The sequence below is a fragment of the Amia ocellicauda genome, chromosome 12 (genome assembly GCF_036373705.1).
Source record: "Amia ocellicauda isolate fAmiCal2 chromosome 12, fAmiCal2.hap1, whole genome shotgun sequence".
NCBI lineage: Eukaryota > Metazoa > Chordata > Actinopteri > Amiiformes > Amiidae > Amia > Amia ocellicauda.
In genome coordinates, this window is record NC_089861.1 from 15,984,837 (window position 1) to 15,997,755 (window position 12,919).

General features: G+C 35.3%; 1 protein-coding gene across 3 annotated transcripts in view; it reads right to left on the minus strand.

Annotated features, from left to right (window-relative positions):
* Nucleotides 1-12,919, minus strand: part of lrba (LPS-responsive vesicle trafficking, beach and anchor containing) — a 297,666-nt gene that overhangs the window by 156,264 nt on the left and 128,483 nt on the right. For all 3 annotated transcript variants that reach the window (XM_066718460.1, XM_066718457.1, XM_066718458.1), the window contains exon 35: nucleotides 10,168-10,276. In XM_066718460.1, the coding sequence (XP_066574557.1) occupies nucleotides 10,168-10,276 (109 nt within the window). The remainder of the gene's footprint in view (nucleotides 1-10,167; nucleotides 10,277-12,919) is intronic.

Below are 12,919 nucleotides of genomic sequence, written 5' to 3' on the forward strand. Positions count from 1 at the left end.
AATTTTGGCATGTGATTATAGAAAATGTAACTTTTTAAAATCAGTATGGCCACTGGATCGTATTTTTCCATTTTTGCCAGTCCACTTTGAGATGTTACACTCTACAAACTTTCAACAGTCATTTTAACAAACTTTAATCAGTACCATAGAATGCAAAGTATGTCAAGTTTGTGTTTCATACACTTTGTACTTTCAGAGAAGAGGAGATTGAATTATCAGTCATATCAGTCAGTATGGCAACCATACAAATCAAACAATCACCTACAGTTTTTTGAAAAAAAATATAGCGTGCGCAATGGGTTTTGGAGAAGAAGATATTTTTAGATCTTCCCAAAATATTTGAAAAACAAAACAATATTGCCATCAAACAATTACGACCAATCAGTTTTATTTAGAAATTGAGAGTAGTTGCACTACACAGTTCTTGCACTACAAGAAGTTAAATGAGTGTATTATATAACAAAAATAGAGAAGTGCTAATATTTGATTGGTCAACAGGAGCCATGTTTTTGTTGCAGAAATGTAATTTGAACAAACTTGAGAGTGGGTCTGTACTGATTCCTTTAAAGCTTTCTCTGCAGAGATACATTTTAACTCAGCTCTTAAACAATTAGGTTCTGCTGCATAGTCTCGTGAGTGCTTTTGATTTATTTATATATAAATCGACAACTGTCAGGAGGCATTTTAAATTGTTTCTCAATATGAAATGCAGATTGACATTATAAATATGTAGGCACAATCTTATTTTGGATATTGCCAAATTGCCATCTCACTAAATTTAAACATTTGGATAAGGACTTAAAGGAAATGTAACTCACCACAGCCAATCTTGTTAAAGTATACAAATTTTCACTTCCTTCAAATGTATTCTAAAAAAAAAACTGGACAAACTGGGTGGGAGTGTTTCATTTTGATTTAAATGGAAGATTATATGTCATCTTCCCAGATTCACAGTAAAAAAAATAGTGCATTAAAAGGAACAAGGAGATAAATTTGCCAACCATGTTGATCTGATTAATGTTACACATCACATGACATTCATATGACATGGTCACAAAACCTCCCATGATTAGATTGTAAGGTAACACTTTATCCTACAGTATCATTAATACATGATTAGTAAATAGTTCATAAAATATTTAGGAATCATTAATAATTCATTTTATAAATGATCAATGAACCTTTATAATATATGATTTATCATTTAAATATAAAAACGTGTTTTGTCTTATTATAATAACACCATTACATCCACTTTTATCAAGTTATATACACATATTTGAGTAGTACATTTTAAACAATGTCCTTTTCCCTCATAATTGAATAAGATCTTTCATGTCGCAGTATATTTATGTTGTAGCTGCATGTTTCTAATTGACTTGTTTCCTGGCAGGCTATTGAGCCTACAATTACATTAATAATGTAAACAAGTTTGCTCACACTGATCCACACAGACATCAGCTACAGGTCAATTAAAGTCTCATTAAGTGTCAGACCAGGGTTGTACACAAAACAGAGGTTATACATACATAAGATTTTAAAATTGGAGTTTCTTACAAAACTCTTAATTTTTGAAACACTCAAAAATGTCTAATGTAAAAGGTTTTAATTTCCTGAATAACTGCCAGACATATCAATTCTGCTATGCACTGGGCAATGAATAGTTACACAGTATTAACCTGGGTGTGATGACCGCAAGCAACACAACATCATGAATTATGCAGTGCAGAGCCTAGACTCATGTCAAATGAATTATTGCTATATTACATCACTGGCCCGTACACTTCCGCTCCAAGCACTTTACTTTACATAGCCAGCCGACTGCAACATTCTAGCACTTCAAGTCAACTGCTTTATTCTATCTTTTTTTTAACCACAACATAAAAATAACTTAAGGCAGAACTACACGTATGTTACTGAGGTTCATGCATTGTAAACGTCCATTTCCTCTGGCCATAAGAAAAGCAGTATTCCACGATAGCAATTACATTTGGCATGAGTAAAGTGTCAGTCTTGATGCGAGAGGAGTCAAGCTGACACCCGTTTCTAGTGTGAGGTGGAATGCCTGAAGAACATGTCACCTAATCCAAGGTCAACCCTCAATACATTAACATACCAAGGATCTTTAGGGCATTCCTTCGCACCCAGTATCCAAGCAAATACACATAGATTTATAATTGTATTTATTTATTTATAATATTGATCAGGAATAGGTCTCATTATGGAAATTACATGACTGAGGTGTACTTAATGTTGTTTAACCCTGCTCTGGTACCATGAAAAAAAAGTTACATTGACAGTACCATTGGGGTGGGGTCACAGAGACCCCATGGTACCACACCAGGGTTAATATAGTTTCATTTTAGTGATGTTTCCGCTATATAGCATTGTTTTATAGCATGATACACAAGTCAGCACCAACCTTAAAAAAATTGTCTACAATGTAAGGTGGTTTTCATATCACCTTACTAAACAAAGGAGGACGACGATACTAAATGCTCGTTACAGAGGTCACTATTTGTATTCATCTACAGATTGACTTTAATCTATCTAATTATATCATATTAAAAACAAATCTAGGAAAGAAATTACCTCACTCATCTATATCAAGGCCATGTAATCTGCCCTTGTGCCCTAAAAAACACCACATTTCATCCTAATGAAGGCCTATAAAAGAAGAGTTCGATTTTTTTCTCTCTTTCTGCTTAATAGCAGGTATCAAAGCAGATCGCACAGTGCTACACAGGAGCATCATCTGAAGATCTTTTTCACATTAAGGATCCTATTAGAAAGAAAACACTAAAAGGTAATTGGATTTCCCTCAGTTATCTTCATCTCTGTCAGCTCCTGCTATAATAACTTACTCTCAGGAGCAGAGATAACTCAATTCTGTCCAGCAAGCATATGTTATGAATCTCCAAAGCAAACTTGTCTAAATCATTCTGGTCCTCTATCAAGGTTTCTTGTGGATATGAACTCTGACAGGGAGCAAACATAAATTTATTTTTATCTATTTAATAATTCACTTCCTACTGTCTCGCATTTCACTGAAAGCATCCCGAGAACCGTGCATTACTAGAAATTCCATTACCCGGGCTAATGTTCACAGGGAAACTGTTTGATCCCCAATACCGCTAACTTTAACAGGACACACTACTGCCTTTAGCTTTAGTGTCTCAGATAAATTGCAACTGCATAGGCATTTTAAGATGATTGTTGTTATCCAAGGTGGTACTTTAAAGCAAGTGTATAAGCAAAACATTAAAGAAAGCAGAATGGCAAACAAAGTGTTCATGTAGCACCTATCAGGTTGCAACTGTTTATTTTATATTTTTCAGTTTGAGTCTAGAACTAACAGTCTACTAGATATTCAAAAACAGTGCATTCAGCAGCCTCATGCAGACATGCATTTAAACAATAAACTAAGTTCATACTTTCACTCATTTCTAATGACAGTCGCACATTTAAAAGATGTATTCACGTTAAGCTTTTGGTTTCCATCCTATATAAAGCTAGGTTCTCTGTTTTCTCTGTTGTAAAGATAGAAAAGATTAAGCATTTACACTCTGCTAGAAAAGAAAAACTTACGTGCAAAAGAAAGAGGAAGCTGGAATATATCAATCCTTGAAATGGCCTACTCAAAGCCAAGATCCTAATATAATTAAAGTTGTATGGGACTGCATGGACAAATCATAAGAAAAAAATAATCCAAGCAACCTAGATGATGGAAGGTCTTTGAAAGGAGCATCACAAATCATTCTACTACTACACACAAACTAACCATTTTAGTGGTTTGCAAATAAATATTAGAATACTCTATATTAATATATATCTATTATATACATTTTTCATAAAGGTGTATTAGTGTCCTTATGCATCAGGGTACAATACATGTCAAATTTCTGACTTTTGTATAGTGGTATACATTTGACTTCACAAAGTGATGTGTTATATATTATAGAACAGACTACCTTCACTGAACTGTGCTACATGTATGTTAGATTTTGTAAAGGAATAGCACAATGCCAAACTGCATGGTAATAACAAAACTGCAAGCCTTGCAAAGTAGAGTATACACAGTGTTCAAGCAAAGTTACATGGTAGCACTCATCCACTTAAAACAAATAATGACGTTTGGTCTGATCATTAATACACATTTCAGACAGTTAATGAAGGTTTTAAGGAAGCCAAGTCATGTGGTAAAATGCCATATAAAAATAAAAGGAGTTTTGAGACTTCAATGGCTTTTACAAATTCCTAGAAGAATACAAGCAATAAATGGCCATTGACTTTGGAGGAGAAGTGAAAAAGGGCTAAGCAGGCAACACTCCATATAAAGCATTCGGGTTAACTTGCCATGTGCTACTATTTGATAATGTCCCTTTAAAATTGTAAGTGTAAGAGCACAAAAATATTAAGATAGTGACTGTACCCCACATTTTATTCCATAAATAAACAAACAGACAAATACATAAAAGAAGAACATCACTACTCTGTGGAGGGAAAAGGACAACAAACACAAAATATTGACTGCACATGAAAAGTATATAACTTTTAACTAGATAAGTTATGTATTGTATACAAATATATCTGTACATGGCATAAAATAAATATTAAATGCTGTATTTACTCAATGCAAGGTCCTTATCCAGTGCAGGAATAGAGGCACTGATTGAAATAGTATACTTCAGATACTGTTTTGGCCACATTTTTAGTGTCTATAAATGCTGTATATATGAAAAAAGAATTGGAGACAGCAAAACAATTTTACCCATGGGATATTCTTTGCCTGGTATTTTTATTGTTGTGCTGCAAAATGAAACCAGTAGCTCAAAAAGCACAGGAAAAACAGAAAAGGAAGAAAATCAATACAGCAATATCAGTGGTGCACTTATCAGAGGGTTACTTCTTCAGAGGTCACAGCAGAGCAACTTGATTTAAGTGGGGAATTCAATTCTAAAACATACTTTGTACTGGCCATGTTGGGTATCTGATTAAAGCAGAACAGATTGTGTGCAGGACAGACTGTTAAAGAGAGGAGGGATACATTTATATCTACAGTGCCTATAGAAAGTCTACATCCCCTTTTTAAATTGTAACCTTTTGATGCTTTATAGCCTGTATTTAAAATGCAGTAAAATCCTTTTGTTATTATTCTTATAGTATTTACACATGCTACAATACAACTTACAAGTGAAAAAAATATTCTAGAAATTTTTAGAAAATGTATTAAAAAGCAAAAATAAACTTGGTTGGATAAGTGTCTGCCTCCTTGTAATATCAATCCTAAAAAGACTTCAAATTCACAAACCAAATTAAGTGTTCTCCACCTGAGATACATTTTAGTGAACCCTTAATATCAGGATCAATTCAGCAGTTGTTGTAGGTTCCCTATGTGGATAGTGCATTTCAAAGCAAAGACTCATCCATGAGCACCAAGACACATTCAAAAAAACTTGGGACAAAGTTGTTGAAATGTACAGATCAAGGATTGGTATAGAAAAATATCAAAAGCTATGAACATCCCTCGTAGCATGATCAAGACCATTATTAAGAAATTGCAGGTGTATGGCACCACGAAGACCCTGCTTATATCAGGTCCTCCCTCCAGTCTGGATGGTCGAGCATCAAGGAGTATGATCAGAGAGAAAACCAAAGTTACCAAAATGGCAACTTTGCAAGAGCTACAGACTTTTATGATCAACAACAATATCCCAGGCACTCCACAAATCTGGCCTTTATGTTAGGGTAGCAAGCAGGAAGCCATTACTTAGGAGGGCCCACCTTGAATCCCATGTGAAGTATCCAAACAAAACTCAGGAGATTCTGCAGACATGTGGCAAAAAGTCTCATTGGCAGGGACTGGGGATCTTGTCAGACTAGAAGGGGAAATGAATGGAGCAAAGTATAGAAAAGTCCTTAAGGAAAACATGCTGCTCTCTTCAAGAAACTGGGACAGAAGTTCAGCTTTCAGCATGACAACGACCTGAAGCAAACAGGAAACACTACACTGGTGTGGCTAAAGAACAAAAAGGTAAATGTCCTTGAGTGGCCCAGTCAGAGCCCCTACCCAAATCCTATCAAATATTTATGACAGGACTCAAAGAATGCAGTCCATCAAGGCTCCCCAAGGAAATTGACAGAGTTTTGTAAAGAAGAATGGTCAAATTGCCAAATCTAGGTATCCCTCAGGTAGACTCACAGCTGTAATGGCTGCCAAAGGTGTTTCCACCAAGTATTAACTCAGGAGGGTTGAGGCTTATCCAATTATGTTTCAGTTTCAGTTTTGTATTCTTAATATAAATATAATTATTTTATATTATTAGATCATATATATATGAAAAGGTATTTCCTCTAACATTGTGGAGTAAGGTGTGTAGATGAATGAAAACAAAATCCTTTTTTAAATGCAAGCAACTTGAGGCACTGACATCAAAATGCAAGCAAAGTTCAAGGTTGTGTATACTTTCTACAGGCACTATATACATACACACACACACACACACACATTCTGGAATGGTTCATTTTTGGTTAATTTCATTTTATTTTGAATTGGGTTTTTTCAGGGGACATACAGGCTAGCTAAAAATGTAGCTTGGGTAAACTTGTAATGTGACTAGAATGTTTAAGGAAAATCAGGAAAATTTTGGATTTGAGAACATGGAATACAATTTGCCTTCTTTAGTTAGAATATCTTTAAGTCACCTCTGAATCGATATAGAATACTGTATGCATTGTTAAGGCTTTCCCCAGCTCCTTTGAATTAAACACAAAAACGTCTTTATATTTAAATAACCTTGTGAAAACAGTGACCACTTGTTTCAATTCTGTCTTCATTGAATACCATAAAACATGGATATAGTGAGGTATCCTGTTGACACTGGCATTTTGAAGCAAAATATTAGTCACAATATTGTGATAATATTACTAGACAACCTTCATTCAACTATTTAAAATTTGTCTCAGAATTCCAGGTGACATGTTTCACTTTAGCCAATACCAGGGGGCTAAATATGTACTTTACTCTTTAGGAAAGCCTTTCATATGTAGATAATGCAATAAGAAATACAGCTAAAGAAATTCTGCCTTTGGCAGTCCATGTGTCATTGTGATTTTATCTTATTCTTTGTAGTAGCTGTTCTTTTTATTCCAAACACTACTGTACACAGTGCCAACTATATACTTGTGCTTTCACTTATTATATGCCTGATGGAAATTGCAGTGTATTATCTACACTTATATATACAGCTCTGGAAAAAAATAAGAGATCACTTAACATTGATTTCTGAACTTGGAGTGGTCTCTTAATGTTTTCCATTGTTATATGGAATATATTCCATTATATATATATATATATATATATATATATATATATATATATACACACACTTAATTTGTCTATGGCAGTGACAGTGTAACTGTATTCTGGAAATCTCAATTCTAAGAAAGTGAATTATAGTGTGTCTATGCATGCATGCTAACACACAGCCTAAACCATTCTAGATTCCAAAGACAAAACATCCCCTACAGCTCCCTTCAAAATACAGCTGAGAGAATATGACTTTCCCAGGAAAAAATACAATAAACCAGAAATGACATACAAGCAGTTTCATAACAACCAGAGGCAAAATATGCTCATTTCTGGTGCTTTTCATTTGTGTTCAACTGTCTGTACTGCCTGTTTCGTCAATGTTTCAGATGACAGGCCCGGCCTCCACACACATGCAAGTCTGTGATGGTGCTCTGTCTGCACTGAAGGAGTGTTCACCTAATCAAGCATGCCATGTCATGCATGAAGGTTCTGCATACATTTAGCATTTAAACAAACAAATAAACACAAATAAATAAATAAAATAAATAGTCAGGCCTATTTACTAGTAATTATTATTGGGCAACGAACTGAACAGATGTGCATTTCATCTCCTTGCCTGAACCAGCAACATAATGAAGGAACTAGTCTTCTGTTCTGCCGTGACAGAATGACACGCAGACTGGTTACAACATCACTGTATACAGGCAGAGGCAACTACATATACATAAGGCATTGGGGGTTTGCCCAGAGCAAAACCTAATAAACACATGGCCCTTCTAACATGTAGTTAGATCAGTGGTTTATGATTTTATCAATTCATGATTAACTACCTATATATACACAAAAATAAACAATCACTTCTTAGATTTTTCACCGGTTTTATAAAATCACACAAACACAATCATTGATACCTGAAGCGGAAACCATTTATTTAAAAACAGAGACACTACTTTTAACTAGACTTCCAGTCCCCATTTTATGCGCTGTCTACAGTTTTAGTGTTTGGCGAGGTCTGCGGATTGAACACAACTTCACATACGGATGCACAGGCGCCTCGGCTATATTCCTGTCAATGACAATATACAACCCCAGTGGGAGAATAATCAACAGACCTTTGTAGGAGAGGAAATTATTCACTGAAATTAGCAGGCATGTCCTAGTCCTTGCAAATAGAGCTTATACTAACATAATAGGATGTATTTGTGAATTTGTAGAGGTGGTGAAGGTTGGGGGGAGGCACTTAAATTGACAACTTGGTGGCTTTGTTGTAGCAAAATGTACATTATATTTAATCTATAGAACTTTTAAAAATGTAGGCTGTAATTGCAGGGATTGCTACCAAAATCACAATGCCATGGACTCCAACATGCACCAGAGAGGGAGGCTTCAAGGGCAAGGTCAGAAAATAAATTTCCTAGTGGAGCAGACTACACCTGAAATGCTTAAAGTTGTTTCAATAATAAAAGAGATAGAAGTAATTCATTTCACAGAGGCAGTGAACAGGAAAAAAGCATATCCTCATGGGAGATACTTAAAATCATTGATAGATTTTATTAGTCCAGTGTGGCTGCCTTTGAGCTGTATTTCTGGCTAAACCCGAGTTATTTTAAAGGAAACGACCAATAAAGGCCAGTTAGAAGATCCTCCCTCTACTGGAGACAAGCACAGTATGTGTTATGACCTCTCACAGCAGACTGAAAAAATCTCACATCTACAGGTTCTTTTTTATATCTTTCTTCGGTCAGCTAGCGGACTACACTCGCTGGTAATGTTATTCACACAGGCATTGGTAATAAGAAAACAAGATTCTGTAAACTGCAAGATAAGGAGACAAGTAGAAAAGCCGAGTGAAAAGCTGCTTACATAACAGCCACAGAAAATATATTTCCCTCTCTACCAGTATCACTATAATGTTCTCTATGGTGTTCACAGTAGCAAAGCAGCAGTAAAATGGTCTTTTTTAAAAGAGTCGAACAATTCTGCCAATTTGAATCTATGTGTTTAAATATAAAATACACTGTTTATAAATGTTCTATGAATTAAATAAGAATAATGCATATTGTTTCATTCCATGATGAAATGTGTATTTATGCTATTTCCATAACACAAAATTAACTAAGCTAACTAAGCTCTGTTTCAATATTATCTTTATGTTAGAGAAATATGTGTAATACTATGAAAAACATATATACTTTCAGAATTTTCTCTAAAATGTCTATTATATTTTTCAGATTTAGTGGAAATGAAACAACCAACACCTTAATTAATAAAGACCTATAATAACATAAAATAACAGTAATAATACAACTTTTTTTTTCTCACAGAATTCCAGACGAAAGGTCCACTTTAGCCAATACCAGGTGGACAAATATTTACATTACTCTTTAGAAAAGCCTTTCCTATTTAGATAATTGCCTAAGAAATACAGCTAAAGAAATGTTGCCCTTGGCAGGCCATATCTGTGATTTTATCTTATTTTGTGCAGCAGCTTTTCTTTAATTTATTGAAACACCACTGCCCATGTAAGCAGATTCCCCTTCTTTCAAATATACATTTGTGATTAAAAAATATGTTTGCAGTTTAGCAGAGTCAGCAACTTTCATTCACATTATGTTATATGTCAACCTATAGTGACATAAATGTGCTTTGCCATTGTTTTGTATCACTTCATCAACCGCAAATTCGTCTCGTTTGAACACCCCCAAAATGCAAGGCAACACGGAACAACAATATTCATCTGGTTGCTTTCAACAAATGTTGCACGTGTGGCCAAACCTTTAAAACAGAATGACAATGGTGTGAATAAACAAGAGTGATTGAGCAGGTATGGTCTTTTCTGTCCTGACAGGACATACCTCAAACTCAGCATGCTTGTGGATGTCCTCCGCTCTCTGTCTGCTGAGGATGAACTCTGCCTCATTGGCCACTCTCACCAGATGATCTTTCATTGTGTGGCTCAGCAACCTTCAAAAGAAAAAAACAATGAAATCCTGAAGAAGGTATAGTGGTACTGAAGCCTGACTGGGGTAGCTCAGTTCTATGCACTACTATGTACAATTCCTGAGAAATTCTATATACAGACTACACTGCTACTATCAAGTACAGATTTACTAATGTTAATAATTCTATGTGTGGTAATCATAGAGAGACTTGCAGTGTTCTCTTCTTTTTTGTACATTAGCATCAGTTCAGCCCAGGGGTTCCAATTGAAAGCAATATTATTCACAATTGAACTCAATTGTCTAGACCAACTATAGGAGATCTTGTATCCTATATAATAATATACTGTGGCCAATCATTTGGAATCAATTCACTTATTATCCTTTTAAACATAAATCCTATGTAGCCCCATATAACAGGGGTCCCCAATAGGGGGGCATTGAATGGTTCATTTGTGGCTGGAATGTGGCCAGTGACTCGCATGCTGCTTCGATTTTTTCAAGGGGGGCAGATTCTTGGCATATTGCAGAGTGAAATTACAAAAAAGCAATACAAATTAAGAAGAAATTATAAAACAAAGAGGATACAGATTTAAAATATAACAACTCTCCTTGCAACCATATCCACATTTCATTAGAAAAAAACATTATTCAGGTAACGAGAAAAACAATAAAGAATGAGTTTACACTATCAGTCACCTGCAGTTTATCTGAAGAGTTCAAAAGCAAACTAAGTCAACTCAATGAGTACATTTATACATCTAAGTGCAAAGACAGCAAAAACATACTGTTCAATTCGGAGTGAATAGAATTTGTGCTTTGTTCTGCTGAAATGATAATGCTAAACTGCAAATGTTTATCAACATTTTGAATCAAAGCATGGCAGCTTCAACAAAACAAAAAAAGAAAGTTTAATTTCTTTATGCCACAACTGTGTCCTTGCAATCCATAAAACCATATCCACCCAAGAAAATGCTTCAGCAGCATCCCTTCGTATTGCATGGAGTCTTGCAAAACACAAAAAACCTTTCCCTGAAACTGAGCTTTTAAAATCAAGTGCTATATATATGCTGGAAGAAGTGATAAATCATGAAGAAAAAAAAAAACATAGTATTATAAAGCTGGTCAAACAAATCCCATTGTTAACTGTGCTTTTTGATAGCCAGTCTTGATGGAGGAGCTCTTAAGTCTGATTTATTTGCTACTGGTGAAGTTTTTGAATAACTAAGCACTTTTTATTTTACAAAGGACAATTTGCATGTTCGCAAAATTAACTCAGTCATCTGTGGTTCTCTATTCGGCTCTCAGAGCAGCATAGCTAACCTGCTCACTTGCTGTAAACCAGCGATCATGTCCATCCATTGTATAATTCACCAGTCCATCCTGTGCAAAACTGAAGCGATGCAGGAAACCATGAATACAGTCATGAGCTGTGTTAATTTCATTCAGGAGCCTCTAGTCTTCAGCGTCAACTCCTCAGGGCCAAATTGGAGGATATGTCAGTGGCACACAAAGACCTGATACTGCACAAGGAAGTAAAGAACTGGAAGGACGAGAGCCGTGTCTTTTAAGGTACCCAAAAGGTGAGTGCCTTTCTTGAAATTGTATATGATAGGGTGGGGAAGAAAAGAAACGAAGGCTGGCCCTCCCAAGGCATTGTGTCGGGGGATGGGTTGGGTCATGTCATTCTTTGAATCTGGTCAACGAAAAATAATTGGGGACCCATACCATATAATGTCTGATTCTCTGTACCATGTGTGCACTTAGCGGTCAGTCAGCACCTACTATACAAATCTGGTAATCATGTGTAGCTATGTACTGGTTTACTCCTTAGTGATGAATCCCAATTAAAAAACATTTTTGGAGGGATTGTAAAGCTAACAGCAATACAGAAAGTTATTTTGAGGGCCTGCATGTGGACTGAAACACCCTTCAATTGTGTACAGTTATACAGTGTAGATATCATCAAACTGGTATGTGAAAGAAGTCTACATGGTTGACTCTGACATCTTCTATCCTTGAATGAGGGACCCTCCTCCACTGACTACAGCCTTTCACCCTATATTTACATATTTATTTGATGACTAAATTGTTATTTCTTCTATATTTTATTCTATTCCTGTTTTTCACACCTTCCAATTAAAATGATTAGAAAAATAATGATTCAGTGTATACTGTCATTTTAGAGGGCAGTAAAAACAAACATGTGCAGAGGTTTAAATAATTAATAGCGTAACATGCTAGAGTGGCCAAAAGCAGGATAGTCTGCTGAAGGGCTTAAATGCCAGGTGCTCAGCCCGAGAAAGGAATTTTGGGAAATAATTATTTACTCCATAGTCATCTGCTGAAAAAAACCAGGCATTTGAGAACTGCAAAAATGGCTACAACTCAGGATTAATATATTAAACACAACACAATTATATTAAGATGAATATGATTTGTACAAAACAGCACAGATGTCAGAGCTCTAAACATTGTTGAATATTTTTACTTTACATTTTTTAAATAAATATTTTAGAAAATGTGCCGATAACTGTGAACAATTTTCAAATATTTTTGAACTATAGTGATAATACAGTATAAGGGCATAATAAACATAACAGCTATTTTAACACCACTCAAAAGCATTGTAAACCCTACTGTAACTAACAAACATTAAAGGGTGGAC